The 22,284-nt window shown below is 34.2% G+C and overlaps 1 protein-coding gene across 1 annotated transcript; it reads right to left on the bottom strand.

The window, feature by feature from the left end:
* Positions 1–2,878: 2,878 nt before the first annotated feature.
* LOTGIDRAFT_104703 (hypothetical protein) lies at positions 2,879–10,696 on the bottom strand (the record flags this gene model as incomplete). The annotated part of the gene is made up of 14 exons (XM_009057382.1): positions 2,879–3,232; positions 3,690–3,845; positions 4,160–4,260; positions 4,686–4,785; positions 5,221–5,352; positions 5,496–5,608; positions 6,097–6,221; positions 6,893–6,996; positions 7,318–7,452; positions 7,937–8,075; positions 8,347–8,404; positions 9,120–9,302; positions 9,711–9,842; positions 10,573–10,696. Coding segments are annotated over 14 exons (1,956 nt in total), but the record flags the coding sequence as incomplete, so codon positions are not given.
* Between the last annotated feature and the right edge of the window lie 11,588 nt (positions 10,697–22,284).

Below are 22,284 nucleotides of genomic sequence, written 5' to 3'. Positions count from 1 at the left end.
GTCTCTCATAGAAGCTAATTCATTTAAAGAAATTCCTCACATTGTAGATATTATCCGTGGTAGCATATACAAGTATACAACAATGATCTTGATCAAACTGTTTTCTGAAATAATCTCCACGATTTTAATGGTGTAGTAGAACAGAATTAACAAGACTAACGGTATTTTAAATGAAAATTTGGAAATTTTATCAGAAATCTTGCTACGGTTAAAACGATCTTAAGTATAAACCATATAGCTATATTTCCTATCCAATCAATTTTTATTTTGTTTTGGATTTCGGTATGGTACTAAATTTATTAATTCTCACTCATTTATTTTCTATTCTATTAGTATTAGTATTAGTCTTAGTCTAAGAATAACGTTAACAAAATGTAAACGGGAGCACACAGAAAGCAATTCTCAGCGCAAATATGGCCGACATTCCCATTCACTGTGTAAATATTGGTAAATTTCGATGTAACAATGAATGTGCGGAGACTGTTGGTATATGATATTATCACTAATTATTATGAGACTTACCATTATTACTTATCAAATGACAGTTATACAGTTTAAATGATCCAATATAAGTGATATGAAATGGAGTCTACGTCTGTTTATTGACTACATTTTGAATGAAGAGGGGCATCGGCATGACATTAGCGTGGTGAAGTTCAACCTCAATCGATTTGGAATCTAGCCCGGACCTCTTGATAATCGAATCAAGTCTTATTGGCTTTTATCAAACATATACGTGTAGTAATGTAGGACACAGTGACGATTCTTAGGGTAGGGAATACAGAATATTATAAGGATATTTGAGTCATTACACCAAGCACTGAACTCAGATACAAGTAAAAACTCCATTTGTAGTTTAATTGCTGAGACGCGTCACAATTATGTATCACGTACATTATATTGAAATAGTATTGTATACAATGGTTGAGGTCAAATCCCGTGTTAGTGTTCCGTGTTAGTGTTAACACTGGTGTTAGTACCGAATTTGGACACTAACACTGTAGTTGGATATTAACACGGAGTGTGTAACACGAGCTTACTATCGGTATGATTTCTTGGATGTTAAATATTACACAGAACTGATCTGTTTGGATTTTTAGCCTTAATTAAAATTTCTAAAATATATTTGATGATTTGATATAGTATATTAAAGCTTTATTTGAACGTATTCATTATTTCTTAACGTGGTTTATTTGGTGTTAGTCCGCAAGACTTGACCTCATACTGGTGTTCCGTGTTAGCCCTGATTATAGGGTACTAACACGAGCATGAGTTCAAGTTAAGCCATTTTATTTTATTTAAAATGTTTTTTTATACCGGTTGCTCAAGTTGTTGCTGTACAAAATAGAGGCGACAATTTGGAAAGGCATCCTGCTACATGTGCGGAACCGATTGAACATCATATCCAGGTGAATGAACATGAATTAGATGAAACACCCCGCCAGCCTAAACCGCCCTAAGCACAGGGGACTCCTCGCTAAGCACCTTGCGTTCGCCGACACCGCCCCGAATGCGGCCGCCCTCGTGGTCCTCATCGAGTGAGGTGAATGAACAAAACAACAATTTTTTAAAAATATTGTTTATATGGTGTTAATGAAAATGTAATAGATTCGCGTAACACCAGACATACAATATAAACACGAAGAATAAGTTCAAATGTGTTATGTATTGGTGTTAACACTAACACTGAACACTAACACGAGATTTGAACTCACCCAATGTTTGGACAGAACATCAACTGGATCGTCATAATTACATGCTATTTTAGTCTCTGGATAGACAAACTCTGTTTTTATTGTGCACCATAGACACAAAGGAACTACATTGAATACATGACGGATTAGTCTGCGAAGGTAACATTTTATGGAAAGATAAGGAAATAATTCGTTTCTGCTTTAATAAGTGCAAGTGATTTTACCTCCACATTCAAAAAATTCGCTCTAAAGTGTGAAATTAAATCTGTAATAAAGCAAAAATTTTTCGAATGTGTGCAGTGTGCTTCGACTTGCGAAATTATGAGAATATGATTTTTAACGACTGTTGGCATCTGTTGGCATCTGGTGGCATCTGGGAAAGTATAATTCGTAGATGAATTCATTCCACCAGAAAGTACATATTATAGATATAGGATGATTTATGGTTTAAAAAATAAACAATAAAAAAATTAGTTTTTTAATAATGTATTAAAACAATGATATAAACTATAAAGAAAAATAAGAAAAAAATTCCAAATTTAACATAGATAAATCGGATTTATGGAATGTTAACTATTTAAAATTTTAAACATTAGACGTCCCTATTACGAACAACTGTGAGGTAAATTATACGTTTGAAGATATCTTTAAAATGAAAGAATATGTTAAAAAAAGAACATCAAAACAGACAATATGCACGACTAAAATCATTTTGTATAAAATTCTTAAAAACGTTGAAATTTTCAAAAGTAATGAACAAAAATTGTTTAGAAACTTCATCAAAAATTGTTTCGTTTTTTTGTTTAATAGATATTTTCTTAGACAATGTTTTAATAATTTCTTTAAAAATGTTCAGAATTTCATCTCAAATTGTTAAAAACAATATTATGTTAACAACAAAAACTAAAAATCTTCGAGAGAAGATTAACACGTAAAAGTCTTGGAAGCACTTAAAAATTCATTGCCATTAAAATGTTTCTGTAAGAGGATACCTGATCACTGGCAAATAAACAATACAAATTCAATAGTCAAAGTACCGCAAGAAATCCTCGTCGTATACATTTTTAAAAAGTTCGTGTTCATCTAAAAGGTCTATTATTATGCGTAAAAAATGTGCATCACTAATGTATAATGTGCAATGTAAGATCTCTAAAAATATTCATTGAATCACATGTACACACGATTTACATCTTTTCGACGATGTACTTTTCATTAGCAATGTTATACGGCGGCGGCAATTTCTTTCCGTTCATTACGTTCTGCACGCCCAATTCACATTCGTTCTCATAACCATCGTTTATTTGTCCGGGCTGAAAAGCATCGTTTATTTGTCCGGACTGAAAAGCATTGTTTATTTGTCCGGGCTGAAAAGCATCGTTTATTTGTCCGGACTGAAAAGCATTGTTTATTTGTCCGGGCTGAAAAGCATCGTTTATTTGTCCGGGCTGAAAAGCATTGTTTATTTGTCTCTGGTATCTTCCTGTTCTGTCTTCTGGTAAAGCTGGTCCCCAATCGCTTTGGGGTTTAAAGGCATCAGTCTGTAACAAAGAGAAAACAGTTGATAATAGTCATTAGAACCGGAATTTAAAATTGATTTTAATGTAGTTTTAATAAAAAATCAGTTTACTGTATTTTTCATCTTAGGTGAAATTTGTGAAACGGGGCCAATCATAATACACAATAACTTTTTCACCCCATTTGACCACAGAAACTGTTTTTTAAGTAGCAATAGGCAAAATTTGTGGATGCGATGATGTCATAGACTTGCTTTCCATAGAACACAACCTTATTACCTCAATTACTTTCTTTCATTATTTACGTTGTGGTTATGTTGGCTGGCCTATAAGCAACAGAAGATTATTAGAATCTTTACTCTACTTTCTGGTTTAGCGAAAACAGCAAGTGTTATGGAACATATTGCAGAATCACTAATTGGCCAGTAGGCATCAAATTAAATGAACCAAATAAAATTCGTAATATTTATATAAGACTTACTACTCCATAACGTATAACTTGAATAATCATGACCAAGAAAAAGACAGCAACCGGTATCATAGCTAACATCCAACCAATACCTTCTGCCCATGATGGGAATTTATAATCACCGTAATAGGCAGGGGTGTAGTAGATTCCAGAAATAATCATAATGAACTGAAAAGACACATCAAGTTCATTATCTTTAAAGGACTTTACAAATTCCAATATGTAAAAATTCATTTATCGGCTTGAAAAGGCTACATTGAAGTCAAATTGTCTCAAACAATAACATTTTGTCGCGGATAGGATCCTTGTTTCTGAACAGTTATTCTGGCTATAAAAAAAGAAGTGAACCTCCATTACAAAATAGTTTTGTAAAAAATGGTATAAAAGGAAGCCTTAAGTTACAAAAGCGAATGTCATATGTCATTCTGAGGTTTTTGTGTGTCTGTTCCAAAGGCGTCAAACGCTTTGTATCTCATACTTACAATAAGAGCAAGTGGTGTCAAACCCAACCAGGTTACCAACCAATATATATTTGGTTGATATCCAACCATCATTTCTACATCTTTACAGAAATTTCGGAATCCTGAAAGGAATTAATGAAAGCTCTAACGACTGCCGAAGAAGAATTTTGTAATATTGAGAAGACATGGCAGGTATGGCACCAGACAATGTATGCTTACCCACCAAGACAACTGATATCACTGTTCATTATGAAATCGAACCCATCGGGTATTACTGATAAATAGTAAATTCATTGCCAGATTATAGTTTGGATTTCGGGTTAGTTTTGCTGAGCGAGTTCGTACAGCGTCATTCAGTGTGCCAGAAGCAATGCTTTACTTATTTACCTCTTGACTGTCGAACTTACATCCGAAGGTAGTTTCCCGACCCAGCAAGAGACTTACAGCATATGGCGTGACAACCATTGCTCTAATCCAATTTTCAGTTTTTGAGAAATAGGGATTTGCCGTGAACACAATGAAAATTCTAAAAGGATTAATCTCTTACCATACACATACATAAGACAAATAAGTTCCATAAGTGCCAAGAACATCAGATTATAACTACCGGAATACCAATCGAATAGTGTCAACACATAGATACCACCCTGAAAAATTAGATTGAGGTTTTTGTTTGATCAATGTTTTGTAGAAAACGTTTCCCTCTGCATGTGCGTCATTTTTTTCTGATAATTTTTCATTGAACGATTATGTAATTTTAAAAACAAAAGAATCACTTGGTTGGATTTATATCAAAATTTGCAAAAAATATATCTACGGAAATAATGTTATGTTACCAGAGTTATAAATAAAATCGACAAAGTATGAAGCGATAAAAACAAAATCCAAGAAAATAATCACATCTCAATGGTTTAATGGGGATTGGCAATAACATTACAATTTCTCGCACAATCCAAAACTCCTATTTTTCGAATTTTTTTCTTCCTACTGCCCGTTTGAGGGGTCATTGATCGATTGCATTACTGGCAGCATGCCGAGTCTCAATTGTATTTGATCAAGTGCATGGAAGTTAGAATACTAACCCTAGCTGACATAGGAATACCAAGTAAAAATCCAATCATACAACAGAAGAAGGTGAAACTTAATTTCCTCTTTCTAAGAATATGTGGGAACAGATCGGTGATACCACTAATAACCGTTTCCATCATAGCAAACTGAAAAGAAAAAGATTTATATGTATGTCATCTCAAACCATTCGATTTCACTATTTATTTCCCCGATGATGTACATGAAGCAAATATGTCTTGAGTTTTAAATCTTTTCGAATTACCCAGATTCAGTCTAGTCCAATTCTTACCTGAGAATCTAAACCGAGGGTTAGAATCATAAAGAAGAACAGGAAAGCCCAAATAGGAGCAACAGGTAGACGGGCAATACCTTCTGGATAGGCAATAAAAGCTAAACCGGGACCTGAAATTGAAATTGAAACATAAAAAGTGAAATGTAGTTCTTTTAGCCAAAAGAAACATAGAAAATGTAAATAATTGTTACATAAGGTCAGCGTACCGAAAAATGTCAGAGGTAGCTTTTTGGTAAGTTGTCCTCCACATTTTCAGCTTCAAGCATAAATTAGCTTATAGAACATTCTTAGAGTGAAATTCATGATGTTCAGAACAAGTACAAGAAAAGACTTTTACCGCCACGGTTAGATATTGTATGCTCCCCTTGAGTTTCTATTGAACTCTTTTACACAAGCATATTTTCAATAATTATTAACTGTTGTGTGTATTTGACACAGCTCATTTGCAAAATTAGAGATGGTTTTATTGTCTGACAAATTATATCCAGCTTTGTCCACTGTGTTCCGAAATGGTAAAAATAAAATACCGTATCAAAATTATATTGCATCTCTAGTCCTTAGGCTGGCATGGGAAATACATGTTTTAGGATATACCTACCATCTTGTGCGACATCGGCTACGTCTTGATTGGTAACATGGGCCATAAAACCCAACAATGAGAAGATAGCAAAACCGGCAAATATACTTGTACCACAATTAATACAAGCTACCAATATAGCATCTCTGCAATGGTATGAATATGGTTGAATTAATATTAGTCAACATTTGTTCAACAACAGTGTATTTATGGGCAGCGTAAATTCATTTTATGGACAATACGGTACTAATATCTTGTTACAATATTTCATTTTATAAATTTTGTCTTTAAATCTCTAAGTGCATATAACAATAAGGCTCTGTAAAAGATTGCACCGAGCAACATTTGCCTCTCTGAAAGGGAGGCCAAGTTGACCAACGGGGTCGCTGATTAACATCAGGTGTTCCAAACGGGTCTTGACTCCCCAGCAATACCCACAGTAGTATTAATTTGATAGCTCAAATTCAATAAAATGGATTTTGGAAGGTTTTCATGGGTCTATGTTGGTTTTGGTATATTCAACTTTAACGAATTTAATTTTTAGGGCCAAATGCTTATAGGCGTGTATCGTATCAGCAAGAACATCGGCTAAATGTGTTCTATTCAAAATGTTCATAAGATATAATCATAGAACAGCCTATTTATTCAATCATTCGAACAGTATGTCAATGTTAGATCAAATCTAAATCACATTAAAATTAAAAGCAGTTGAATGACATTGTGGAAAACAAACATCATACGTTATGCAACGCGCGCCATACTGACGATAAAACGATTTAGTGCAAGCATTAGAGGGGGTAGGGTAACAAAAACCTACCTGTAGACATTATTTCTAAACTTGTTATACGAGGACATGGTCAATAATCCACCAAAACCAATACCCAAAGAATAGAAAATCTGTGTAGCAGCATCACCCCATACCTAATAAATAAGATATAACTGAGCAAGTACATTTCATTTACTTGCAAATTTGTATTCATGAAAGGTAAATCGGCAAAGCTCATTTTCTTTCGGTCTTTATTCATTGAGATTTTTTATGCTCTAATTCTGATCATTTGTTTTATCGAAAACTTAAACGATAAACTGACGTTTCTGCACCCGAGATTGGGCTAATGAAGGTAGATTTTGTCAGGACAGTGGCATAAGCCTACCCTTTTTCGATTTCCAATCGTCGATCGATCTTTAATTTGTAAACAGGGCCTCGGTTTATTGTCTAACATAATGTATCATGTATTGTCTTACCTTAGGATCCAACAGTTTTTCTGGTTTAGGAATAACATAGAAGTCAATACCCTTTCTAAATCCAGGTAAAGTCAGACCTCGGATTAATAAGACAATAAGAATGATGTATGGGAAGGTAGCAGTAAAGTATACGACCTAGAAATACAGATGATATTGGTAAGTTATAACAGATCATCTTATGATATAAACAAGCGTTTAGTTTGTCCGTTTAAAGACCGATTGATTAGATCTAGATGTCTGATTTAGGTTTTGCCTAATAATTCACAATTTTGCCCTTGGATTGCAATGTAATGGGTCTATGTCGGTTTTGATCTTTTGACATAAGAAAAGCATGTTTATATCAAAAGGGTGCTCCAGTTCTAATGAAATGTAATTAAAAGGGTTAATGTCAAACATTGTGCCATGAGCGAATTACCCATCTCTTTTCCGAAATTCAACAGTGAATTAGCCTACAGCACATGGAGGGCCTCGGTTTATCGTCACTTTCGAACGACAAGACTCTCATTTTAGGTCAGCCCTGAGCCCCTCCGACCTGCATCACTGACAGAAACCAGTTTGAAAAGACGGTATTAACTCAAAGACCAGAATGTACTATAAAGTATAGAATTAAAGGACCTACCTTTCCAGTAGATTTAATACCCTTAATTAAACAGGCGAAGATGAGAATCCATGTAAAGAATAACAATAAACAATTTCTCAAACTGACTCCACCTAACCATTCCAAACCATCGGCTTCTTGTAACATCAATACAGAACGTCTAAACAAATGAAGTATTCTATATAACAACTTGGAAAATAATGCATAATTTGTACACTGATATTTACTATCCGACAGACCTCTGAGTCGAGGTGAACCTTAAATTCAGATGAAAAGAATCATATTTACTATCTCTGAAATTATCATGGATTTAAATGAGATTTCTCAGTCAATGATCAAGATCTTTTGGGAAATGTGTTCAACAGCATCTGGTACACCGGTTGTTCAAAGAAACTGACACTCTTGCTGGTGATAAAAAGTAAAAAGCTTACGTCCAATATTGTTCTGAAGCAGTTTGCCATTTCAATTTACAACCTTCAACCAGTTTATCTTGTAAATATGTAGAATTGAAATCCTTTGGCATCAACATAGAAGTTAGATTAAATTTTTCCGTTAAATTTGCTGCAAATTCTGTGGCACATGTAAAGTTCACCACGTTGCCTGAAAAAGCAGATTTATACGTAAAAATACATCCTTTCAGCAACAGATACTCAGAAATCTTCAAATTTAAATGACCACTATAAATCTAATTTGTCGAAATCATGTTCAGTTACTTCCCTTGGTTCCTTTGCTCATTCATAACCCGAAACTAAGTTTACTCATCTTTAAAAAGGGACAGATTCGCAATTTTCCGAGCTGGATTTGGGTCATGAATATGTAAATAGTGTTCAGAAGTAGGCTACCACAAATGTACGAAAATCGCATGATTCCTTCAAAAATATTTTCCAACTTCCAACTAGGAATTTCTTTGTTTTCTATATATATATATATATATTGTATATGGCATATATATATATTATAATATGGCAGAGTCAAGAAAAGACGAGTCGTCTTTTTAACTTTCTAACGCGTCTATTTCTGGATACACATGGATTTAAATGCTTAAACTGTGAGCTGTGGACACTTTCTGATTGGCTTAGCTAAAAATAATCCTGTTTCTGATATGGTACGATTGGTAAAAACTAAATATATTTGTTGCATTTTCTATTGAAGAGTTCCTACTAACCTTTCAAAGCTTCGACTTTGTCCGATTCATTCATGGTACTAAGTGCTGGGTATGGTTCGATTCGACACGTGTGGTCATTCCATGTATTGTTACATGTTTGCCATGGTAATAGTGTATCCATGTTAACAAATGATACCAACATGTAGTAAACAGCATACATAATGATAACATTGTAGTAGATACTAACCATACCACTAACTAAACACATACCAAACCCAATACCTGGTAATGGAAACATCAACTATTAACAGTTTGTCAAAAAATATTAAAATTTAGTAATACAAAATTACCAATGGTGGGCACAGGTCGAATGGAAAGACATCCACCACAATTGAGGGTCGAGTCATATATGTACGACCGCTCAGGCCGTAAGCAATGGACAGCAACAGGGGTTTTGAAGTCGTCGATGCGCTTCAGTCGGATTAAGCCAGCGAATGAATACATCTCACAGATACCACTAACATTTGGAAACATGTAAAAAATTAATATCATCCACCTATTAGTAAGGTCGACGTGTATAATGCAAAAACCTATTTTTGTAATATATGATATGAAAAGAAGATGTTCACTTTATAGTAGACCATAGAGCACACCCGAGCAAGAGCAAGTTTACAGACTTAGTTTATTTACCTGAAAATGCAGGACTGACTTTCCATACTGTGATTGGGCCTTCTGAAGCAAATTGTCCAATAGCCAACTCAATAAAGAAAAGTGGTAAACCAGCAATGGTCAACATAATAACATAAGGAATCAGAAACGTAGCTGAAACGATAAACAGTCAATCGTATTAGTAATTTTTAGGTATAAGAAGGTGAGAGCAGACACCGGGCCAAGTTTCGAAAGCACTGGAACAGGCATCATATTTTTTTTCTTAATCTCGAGGAGGATTCCAACCCACGACATATAATCGCCTTACTGACGTCAATCCAACTCCATGAGCAAGTACGGGGAACGGGCTGGAAGCTATCAAATGAGATGAGAATATATACTTAGGATTTAAGTATTTCTTTATTAGGTCCTCCAATACCCTTTATTCAAAGAGGTTGATTTGTCAGTTGACCGATGGTTCCAGGAGGACGTGTTTGTCCGACATCTGAATAGTTGTTGAATTGAACGAGTTGTGAAATGTGAGTTATTTCCCAGTAGTTATTATATAAGCATTGTTGTTACCATCGATGCAACACATATTTATGACAAAATCATTGACGCAGTTTCAGATTTCTGAAATATCATCTCGACTGACATGACAAAGAAATATTTTATTTCCAAAGATCTTACAACGATAACCCATCTGCTTAATATCTGTATTTTAAAATCGGACAATAAATCACACAATAAAGTAGGCTTATGCCACTGTCCTGGAAAACATTCATTGCACCCTGCATGGCATGGCCCGTCTCCATTAGCTCACAAGGTACAGAAAAGTAGGACAAACTTCATTCATTCATTTTTCATTTAAATTCCGCGTTAAAATACTGAACTAAGCACTCACCCCCGCCATTTCTGTAGGCTAAGTAGGGAAATCGCCATACGTTTCCCAAACCAACAGCATAACCAATACAGGAGAGTAAAAAATCTAATCGTCCACTCCAATTTCCTCTATCAATCGGTTCGTCCTGAAATATGAATATTTATTTGATTAGAAAATATGACTGGTTCGTCATCAAACAAACACGTACCGGCAAAGGTAACTACAGTTAAAATATTCGGGCTATTATCATTTTTGCACATCATAACCAGTAACAGTAAGAAACAAGTGTAGTTAGTGTACGCGAGAATCTTAAGGGATTATACAGGATTTCCTAAATTTCATATGTATCGGGGACACTGGTTGCATCAATTTGCAAAATTCCATTTTTGAATCAGACGTGTGCGTTTCCTGCAATTCCAATAAAACTAAGTGTTTGGTGACGTCACTAATGGGCAAAATAATATGCTTTATCACATACAGACTTTTGCGATAAATGACATCAAGCACATAGTTTTTGTAAAAAATTTTTTTCTTTTGAGAGACCTCTTTATAATCCCTTTAAGTGCAAGATTTTATTCCGTCGGTAATTCTGATGTCTGTTAATAAGCAATAAATAAAAGTTGAAAGCTTGCATGCCTGCAAACTGTTCAGAAGATAGGGTGTATTTAAATTTGCGGTTAAATTTGCGATTTAATAGTATTCATGGTTTCCACATTACATGTTAACCCAACTGTTCATATTTAATCAACAAGAAAATCTTAAATGTTTCCAACGAAATTTTCTTTTTAAAATAGTATGAAATCCTATCAAATAATTAAAAGAAAAAAGCACTTCTATTTTACTTTTTAATATTTCTTAAACAAAAAGCCACAACAAAAGATATTGAATTTGGGTTATGACACATCTTTCTGCTCCGGCGAGTTTTAAGAGACAAGTAAACAAGATTTGACTGATTATTTAAATAGGTTACTAGGATGACATAGACATTCTGTTATTCGATCTAAAGATTTACGCCAATTCATTTCAAATAGTCAGATAAAATTTCGTTTCAAGTCAGGCTTTGTTCAACAATTTTTCGGTTGATTCAAATCATGAAATCATCATTTTTTTCAAAAATTCTTAAAAGCTTGAGCTTCAACCGAGCATTTACTAATAAAAAAAAAGTCCTTTTGAAGTCAAGTCAATTTCAAGTCTAATTTTCAGAGTGCACATAAACTCACCTAGAACTTTCAACTGCCTTGAAGTGTAAAGGTCGCGAGACAAGAAAGTGGACATTTTCAACTCATATAGATCTTAAAATAAACAAGTGGTTGAAGTAACATTACGCACGTAATATTACAATATGTTTTTTTCAGACATATCTTCAGAAATGCAAACAGTCTTTGTAGTTTACATGCAAAGGACGTTCTAAAGCTGGACAAAAAATAGTCCATGTATAAAAATTAATCAAAAAACTAGTTGCACTCAAAACAGAAAACTCGCATTAAAACCTTGCAAATCATTGAAAAAAAATCATCTGATTTTTTAAACATTTTCAGTGGCGACAACCTTAGAAACCTATCAAAAATAACAGTATAAAGACTGGATGCGATATGTTTCTGATAAATAAGTCCATTATAACGTACATGTACCACTTCTTTTTACTTTTGAGAGGACGAAATAATCGGATTTAAGATTTAAGATATGACACTTTAATTGCAATAGTGAACAGTGCCTGTTTAATCAATGAAAGTCGGAGTGACTGACGAGTCGAACTAAGGCCTCGTGTATTGCAACATGTGTGCCTTATCGATCCTCCATCTCCTTTTGCCCAAGGTGGATAACTGTATAATGTACTCGAGTTTAATAAATTACAGAAGAAGCCTTTGAATGTCGTTTGCCGAGTGATTAATATCTTGCATTTCTTTAATAACATAATCTATAATGTATTCATATTCAGGTTTAAAAGGGCAAGTGATTGAAAGCTGTTTCAAAATCTTAAGTAAACATGTAACATGCAGCTATCTCATTTAATAGCGAAAGGCATCGTACCCTCACGTACATATACATTCGAAATGAGCGTCAGACAGGTATTCAAGCATAACCGATAAGAACCGATACAATAATCATTAGTTTGATTGCATAAGCTTGGGGTCAAGCTGCATAATGTACTTCATTAGGGCGCCTTCGTCTACCCAATAAGCTGCAACGACCTTGTCGCACTGCAAATACACATGCAATAAATTTTTAATAATGAAATAGGACATTTTCATCTCGATTGTGCGAAAGCCTTTTAGGTTACGATTGATCCATGTATCTTAAAAGTCTACATTATATTTTTGCTTTGGCCTTCGGGAGAATAGATCACGTGATACAATTTTCGATTGTATGTCTTACTGTAAACAAAGATTAATATTCAGTATCACAATCTTCGATATTCAAATTTGGATATTTACATATTGACACTTCTAGATAAATATACATAAGGTGTTGAGTAGACATAGACTATGTACACTCGCCGAAATATTCTATGTAAAACTTACTTATTAAAGAGAGGTCGAAGTGGTCATATCTGAAAGCAATACATAAAATCTGAAATTCACAATTACATGCTCAAACGGTCAATCGTGAAAGTTCTACAGCGGATTCAGCATTATGGAAACTGGCGAAGATTTCCGAATGTTACATAATTTGCTTCGTGATGGAATATCATCAAGGGTTAGTGCGTTTGCACATTAATTGTATGGTGATTATAATTGATTCGTGAATTGCTGTGTACAAATGTGCAAAGTATCTTTCCTCGGCTTTTTACTTACTTATTCGTTAAACGATTAAATTAAAAAGGACACCAGCTTCAAATAGTGATAAACGAATTTGAATTGACATAAGCACATTGTTTTGGAAAGGTTTTACATTTTCATAGATATTTGGAAAGGTTTTCGAATAAATCCTCTCGGATGCTAGCTTTCTATTTCTGTTAACACATTATAATTTATGCCTATCATTTACTGCTTTGAATGCAGCACATAGTGTAACAAAATTAAGATGGGTACATCTTTCATGATATTTACGGTAAACAGTAATATTATATGGGGTTTTTAAAAGCTCTACAGAATTTGATATTCAATAATCCAAAGAACATACAGTAAAACCCTATTGATGTTGTTTGAACGACATTGACCCAATGGGGTCATATTCCCCCAATGAGTGTATTATTGTCCAATAAGAGCATTTCGTGAACAAATAAAACTGTTAAACATTATATGTTTTTAAAGGGCTGGCGTCACCACGTTGGTATAATTGGACTTCTGGTTTGTTCTGCATGATCAGATGCATCTTTACAATGTCAGGCTATTGCGAACTACGGTGTATACCTTGACTGCAATAGCCACATTTTTTATATCGAAAGTTTGCAAATGCAACGATTTGATTTACACAAGCGAATAATGCCAATCAGAGGATACGCAGAAAGTCTGTAAACATTCCGTTCGGGGAAGTACAAGCTGGCATACAATCCAATCACAAAGATTGGTGGCTATTGCATTCAAGGTATATGACGGAAGTTCGTAATATCTTGACATTGTGAAGAAGGATCTGAGGATGACTGTGTTTATGAAAGTAACATAGCCTAATTGTTCAGCCTACTCTCAAAATGACAAGGATGCAATCTTGCAACGTTTAATTCAAATCGACACACATACTAACTAAATCCAATTAATGAGCTGGTTAAGGGTATCGTCGATATAAAACTCCTTTGTGCGAGGTTTAAATTGAAAAAAAACGATACAAGCCATATGATTCATAGTCACTTCGTGTTTCTGCCCTGTACACAAATTATTTTGGCTGCAAATTTTATGCAATCACTCAATACAATGTACAATAAAAGTGGGTCACATGTAAATAAAACTAAGCGGTTGTTTATATGATAAAATATACGATAATGTTCTCGAAGATGAAATCATGCATCTATTATTGTTGACCGATAATGTTTCAACCGAATTCAAGATATGAAATTACATCTGTGCCTACAATTGTATGGGTTATTGACCTCAGTCAAATTGAAACTCCCACGTATAATATATAGGTTATCCCTATCTTGGTGGAAAATATTGCATAAAACTTGATAAACTCTTCTGCTTGTTTGAACTAATATTTACGTCTTACTTTGGTTGGGATGGGCTGTAATAGTTGGACAACACCCTATTTGGATACCAAGCTCGAGGGATCTAGTAGGACGTAGATATGTAGCACAGGAGGTTTAAGCAGGTTTCTCCACCCTCAAGACTGAATGCCAAAAAGTCCACATCCCTTCAGTCTCAACTTTATCTGATTTGCTCATTTCAAGCTTCCTTCATGTTTCGGATGAAAAATTCTGTACAAGAACAGAATGTTTTAGAATGAAATTGACCTTCCCAAGAATGGATTGAAGGCGTGTGAACGCACTCGGGATAGTTCGATCGCACGTTAGGACCTATGCCCCGTTCTATATTCAGGATTTAATAACAAGACCAACATAATAAGAATACTCGTCTATTATAATTACATGTTGAAACGTGAAGTAATAAATCTGTAACATAAACTTTAAAAATTTATTATCTAATGATTAATCAGGACCAATATCCAAAAGATATCTCAGAATGCAAATGAGACTAGATATGGTTTCAACTAAACTATGCACATACATACTTGGGTTGCGCTCGTTAATAAGAGTGCATCCATGTTACTGGGAGTTCGAGTCATAGAATTGAAACCTTATTAAACCTTCACAACAGACTTGATTCAAACTTTGGGGCTAGGGTCACTTGATTTGTGCTCTACATTTGACTAGATATAAAAAAAAATTTACAAAAAGTTATTTACATATCTTAGCGATTAGAAATACTTCATGTCGTTCTACAATTGATGTATTGAGCATTATATTAACAGTGAAAACGTGAAAAGCTTTTAAATTTTGCATTCCCAATCTGAGCAAGGGAACTCAAGCACGGTATCTTTTAATTTTTCAAAGCGAGCTTCGCTCGGGAATACACCATTGTGTCATTGTGACGTTTTAATAATAGATAAAATACATGTATTATGAGATGTATTTAAATTAATGTAAAATGGCATTTTAGGAGTTAGTTTATGGTACATCAATTTTGAGGAATGTTTTAGAATTCCTGTGCATGTAACTGCTTGCAGTGACGCCCGTGGTCGATTTTTTCTGATTATATTTCGCAAAAAGGGGTTTTTTTTTTTTTGCATCATCAAAATAATACGCTGAAATTTTACTTGTTGAAATTTTGTCTCACTAAAATGACGCAAAGATTTACAAATTGCTCACAAAGTTTAACCCCTTTATGTCGAAAACTTTTCTTCTATATAATTTGACAGACTATGGGAAAAGACCAGATGATACAAAACGTTCACCCTGCGTGACGCCATTTTCTCATAATATTCATTCACTCTGGATATCATAGATATATCATTTGAAGTAATTAGTATTCAACGACATAAATCATGGCCCATATTTGTCAGTTGGACAATACGAGAAGCTGATAAAAAAAAATGCACTATACATCAGACTTCAGTTTTGTTTATTTCAGTATCACGCTAATGTTGACGAATTGGCTATTTATAATCATTTGTATTGATGGCAGGCGAAGTTTTTTTGAAAACAAACTTTTCAACTATCTTACGAATTTAGTATAAGCATATTTTAATGGGTTGTGATATTGGAATTCAGAACAAAATCATATTCGCAGAAGTGAGAAATGAATTTTTTTCGAAGACGGCAAGATTCTTTATGTCATCTAGAAAATCTGATTGAAATGAGTATTTGTTTCAGCGAGGATGATTTGCATTTCAAAAGTGGGCGAGCGAGTGACACGTCATTTCGGAAGACTTAACCCATATATTGAGGAAGGAGCGTTGTTACTTTACAAAATGATTGATGCGTAATAAGTCAGTGAAGCATTCAAAACCAAGTGAAGCTGAAATAACATTATATCTCAATTCCACAATGCGTTCTTTTATATAGGAATTGTAAAGAGGTTTTATAATTTTTATATGCGTTTGTATGTCACTAATCGCGAAATATCATGTTATGCATTATCACATAAGGCCCTTCGCGACTAGCGACGTCATCCTACAGTCCAACACATCGGTTTAGTGGAATTGCAGAAACCACAGAAGACTGAAAAATGGAATGGTGCATATTGATGCTTTCAGTATCCAAGGAAACATACAAATATTACAAAACCTCTTTACAATCCCTTTTAAATAACGGGACGTCATGCTTGTAAATAAGGCCTATTTATTTGTCTATATAGTATGCTAATTATTGTTATGCTGTATTTTGTTGACATTCCATACTCTTTCACCTCATCCTAACAATTTAATTTAAATAAGCTAATCCGCGTCAATTGGTCCGTCTCCAAACAATTTGAGGTCGTGTCAAAGATTTTGCAAGCTGATGATATGGGGTTTGAAAAGGTTTATCTGTAAGATGTGCCTTACTGTCACTGATCAGTCATCTATGACGAAAAGATAAATTTGTAAATTCGGGTCAGTAATCATAGAAAATAATGCATTTGCGAGTTGTGGTGGCCTTACGCTGACCTGTCAAATGGGTTCGTATACCGGACTTTTCCATGATTGAATGAATTAACCGCGCACCGCTTGTCATGAAATTGACAGTACAGCATGAATAGAGTTGGTCAACGAGGACATGTAGATATTTTATAGTAATAAGGTTTTTGTACATGTATTGACGATTCATGGGAAATTTCCCTTGACATTGTGAACAATGGATTTCACTTGGGTCAGCCTTGTAGCTAGTTAAATATAGAGCAAAAAAGAGCAAACGTCATATAATCAAACGATTCTTTTTATTCCTTCTCGATACGAGACAGCTTTATATAAATCATACAGCTGACAATAATTCTGTGTGAAAGAGTAATTTGAGTTGAGATTTCAGGGCAGAATTTTTATTACAAGATTCTTAGGATTTAATTTTAGGAAATTTGAGCGGTGGAATCGTCCACTAAAAGAAGTCAACTTAAGTCAAGGTCATATCAACCCATGTTGGCTGGTGAGCTAAATAAAGCCATTGGTGTGGCAAGGTGCAAAATGTAAAAACGTCAACGAAGAATGTTCAGATTATAATAATACGTGGGCCGTGAAAAGTGCATTCAAGGTCTAAAATCATGACTAGACTTTGTAAACATGATATTACACCTTTTCTGTGCTAAAACCGGTTATACAATCTTTATTGAAAGTCAGAACACATAAATATAAGACTATTTATATAATGTTACCAATCTAAGGTTCAAACCGCGACTTTTCAAGCATTTGATTATGAATACAGAAATGAATAGAATTTAGGTTTTAGATCCTTTCTTACAGCACTTTATAAGGCTTTTGTAGTTTGGCATAGTCCAATTTCTATACCGATCTTCAAAGAGTACACAATGCCTGAATGGATTTCACTAGTGTCAACTGATCTTTATAACGCAGAAATAATATAAAATTTATACCATTTGAAGTGCAATAAATGTAAACAAGTCCAGTAAACAATGTTAAATACACACTGATATCCGCCTATACTAAAAAAACTTATGACGACTTATGTGATAAATAACTTAATGGGTTGTTATTTTTTGTCTATATCCTGATGAGATGACACACCTCTTAAAGGATTGTTTATCGTCAAGTAACATACATGCAGTGAAAACAAAGAATGAAAATAAACTAGTTTTGGGAGATCAATAGTTGATGGGTGGGGATTTAAAGGAGCATGCAAAATCATCACTAGTTTGAGCGATAGCTCTTATATTTTCACACAGTCCAGTCAGAAGCCACGAATATCCACGCGTAATTCAAGATCAAGCTTTTGGAACTTTAGGAGGCAAATGCCAAGAAGTTCTACTTATCTACATTTTTGTAATTAAAAGCATATTAATAGAAATCCGTACAAGCAAGACAATTCCGTTAATCAAAAATCTCGTCCAAAGAATGGCAAAATTGAGAGTAAAAATTGTATAGTAGTGGACTCCTCTAAAGAGAAATACCATCAAGTGTTTTAGATTAGGATTTTTTTTCATCTTCATTCTTCGACAAATTTTAAAAACCAACAACCTATTTCACAACAAAGTTTCGCCCTCGCCAACGGCATCGATATTCAAACATTTTTAATAATTTCAGATTATCAATCATACTTTATAAAAGAAATATTCACGAAATATCAAATAAATTCTTAATATGTACTTATACTGAAAATTATTCCAGTTTAACATTAGCTTATGTTGAGACACGTACAGTAGCGAACAGTGAATTCTTGATTACAAATTAGATTTCACTTGTGACACACATGGAATTTGTTCACAAAAAGATTTCGGCAGAGAGATATAACTTTGTTCACTTCTGCATACTTCAATGATTAATTTAAAAACGATATCCCAATTCCAATTAAAAGGTTTACATATCCACAGAGCATAAGATGAAAAATAAATTCTGCTCAGATCAATAAATTCATTTTCTGATTAATTTTCTTCAGTTGTTAACAATAACTACACAATACCAAATATTTTTTGTAATTCTTACCTTATTGCCTCCCATGGTGGCACTTGTGTAAAGTTACAATCTTTTTCAAAAAGTCACGAAATCTGTATGTCCTTTGTGTTTGTATCCAATGTGAACGGTTGTTGGTACAATACTGGGACTGACAACCAGTTTATCTTTTCTTACTTATAGTCTTGTCTAGTGAGAGTTCAGTCAGCCGTGAACTGAGCTGAACGCCTATCACACCTCAAATCCATGGATAGTCCGAAACGTGTTTACTTTGTCTGCCCTCTGACAGAAAGCAATAAGAGATATTGGCCATGGTGTCATAGAGGTGATTTGCGTATCACATGATGCGCAACTTTAACAGTTGTAAGAGTTGTTTGTCCTACTCAATTCATGCAGGTGTACCATTTTTAGCATATCACGGCTAAGCAAATTTCTCTTACTTTAGACCATACTCACATCGAGTATCTGAACTGTTTTGATTATTCTATCCAACCATATACATCTCAACATCCAATTTATCCTTACTTAACTTCAGCTTGGATAAATTTGGGATAATTAACCCAGGGTTCATTATTGTCAAATCTAAGGGTATAAATAAAGCAATAAAATATTAAAAAATGTTCAGTGGTCATCAGAGGGTCTATAAAGTTCTGGTAATTCGGACTACCGACTTATTAATCTCGTGATAAATTTTCCATTCATTTGAAACAAAACGAAACCAGTATTTTCATTTTGGATTTTTTCTTATTACCGAAAATTTTTAAATGACTTTAAATTTCTTAAGAAATGTCGGAATAAGTAGGTCTAATTAGTCGAGTTTACTAATCCAGCTTAAGTTGTCAGTAATCTGTGTTCAATTTGAAATTAACAGAACAAAGGAAAATATTCACAAGTGTCCCTTTACAATAATTTTCACCAATTTACGTTTATCTCCAACGTGTGAATACTTTATCCAAAAACTTCGTATCTTCACCTTTTTGGACTCTAAAACAATATAATCTGTTGTCCCCTTATTAATCCACCTTGTAAGACACAACGAAGATTCAGACGAATTTAGACGTCTCATTTTATAGACTGACCTCGCGTCTGGACTAATAAAAACTGCCTATAGTTTTCCTACACCCAGCCAAGATTAGCGTGTTAACGACTGTCATACAAAAAATACAGTAATTGACAAAACCTTCAGATCATTTTTTGAACAGTGCAAGAGATCTGTTAATTTAACAAATCAATCATTTTAGTAGTGGCGGAGACAATGACCGAAATATGTGTCAGAATGCACTAAATCAATTCTGTTTTTCAAAATTGATCATGGTTCTCATTGATCTGATCCTCTTTCGAGTCTCAACCTACAACAGTCGCTTCCAATAAGTCAGTCTCCCACCTATTTGTACGCCCAGTATGAATGCGCTGCCAATGGCCGATGTCTGATGTCATATACACTCTAAATGTTCCTTTATTAACTACAGTTAAAATTTTATTTATATTTACCTATTACAATCTAGGTCACCGTTGTTTGAGGTAAAAGTTACTGTCTGTGTAATTTGCGTGTAAACAATAGACATTGTCTAAACAGTAGTCAACCTAACATCTACATTATATTTTCAATTTAATTTATATCAAAGGATCGCCCTTAAATGGTACTTCAATCATGGTTCAATAACAGGATGAAAGAAATGAGTTAGACAATATCCAAGGTCCTATTTGATCCAGTTTAACACGGGATATAAAATCAATGTATTACTTGTTTTAATTTTTTCGTGTCAGATAATTGAACCATTGAGTTTTTAAGATTTTACCGTAAAGGAGTAGATTAGAGATGATCACTGAGAAGAGCCAAAGAGAGCTGTAGAGGAGAAGTACGAGAAAACAGAGAACTGTTGAGAGGTGTGATAAATACAGAGAACTGTAGAGGAGAAGTACGATAAATACAGAGAACTGTAGAGGAGAAGTGTGATAAATACAGAGAACTGTAGAGGAGAAGTACGAGAAAACAGAGAACTGTAGAGGAGAAGTGTGATAAATACAGAGAACTGTAGAGGAGAAGTACAGAGAATTGTAGAGGAGAACTAACGGAGAAATATAGAGGAGAAGTACAGAGAGCTGTAAAGAAGTATAGAGACGAATAGGGGAGAACTGTACAGGGGAAGTGAGAAAAAGAACTGTATGAGGACGCATAACTGAACTTCAGAATAACTACAGAATTACAGAGAAGAACCATAAGAGACCTAAAAAAATAAAGAAGAACGAAAAGCTGGAGAGAACAGAAGAATTTCTGTACAGAATGAGAGAAGAAAAAACATACATGAGAACAACAGAGGAGAACGATATAAATGAGCAAAAACAACAGAAGAACTTCAGAGCGAACCAGAAACAGAAGAACCAAGAACAGAACTGTATCTGTAACGTAGGACATGAAAGTCCATTTCATAATGTTGGTGGTTTCATAATTCTAATTCATTAAATATCACAGAAATAGTGCAAAAATGCCGTTTCAAGCTTGGGCTCTGGGTTTGCCTAAGGTAACCACTGTATTCTTTTACATTTAATATCGATGTTTCAATTTTCAAACAGAGCGTTTTTTGTCAAATTTGCTTCATTTGTTTATACAAGAAAGGGGAATGCATGATTGTTGTCCCTCTATGTTACCAATTTACCGATTGGAGGTAAGGTCTTGTGGGCTTATAAATACACATTATTATATAGAGAGGATCTTAAATAAATGCTTATGTACATACGTACGAGTGAAAGATTCTATTTATCACACAACTATAAACTCATATTTTCTATATAGGGCATTGACTTTGAGGTCAGCCTTTTTGCACCTTTCTACAAAATGATCTTGTGCGTAAGAGAAAAAGACCTTGATAAAACAATCATGTCATTACTAAATTGATACTTTTAATCAAAATTATGTTATTTGGAACAATTTCATGCTCTTTACCTTCAATTTTAACTGAGTCGTCAACTTCAAAGGATGCCATGATGTTCTGTTTACATGGTGCGTGCATACAGGCCCTAATTTGCATAGTTATTAACCTGTGCTGCAAGTTCATATCGTTTTTATGAATATGTGTTATGTACTTGAGAACAGAATTGTTATCTAATAAAAGATTTTACTGCCATAATTCTACCACAAGAACTCGTGTGCAACACTCTGATTAAAACTCAGATCTAAGTGTTTCCACGTGCAACGCATGATCT

The sequence above is a fragment of the Lottia gigantea genome, assembly GCF_000327385.1.
Source record: "Lottia gigantea unplaced genomic scaffold LOTGIsca_3, whole genome shotgun sequence".
Lineage (NCBI taxonomy): Eukaryota > Metazoa > Mollusca > Gastropoda > Lottiidae > Lottia > Lottia gigantea.
The sequence above is the reverse complement of the archived record's forward strand: the minus strand, read 5'-3'. Positions and strand labels throughout refer to the sequence as shown.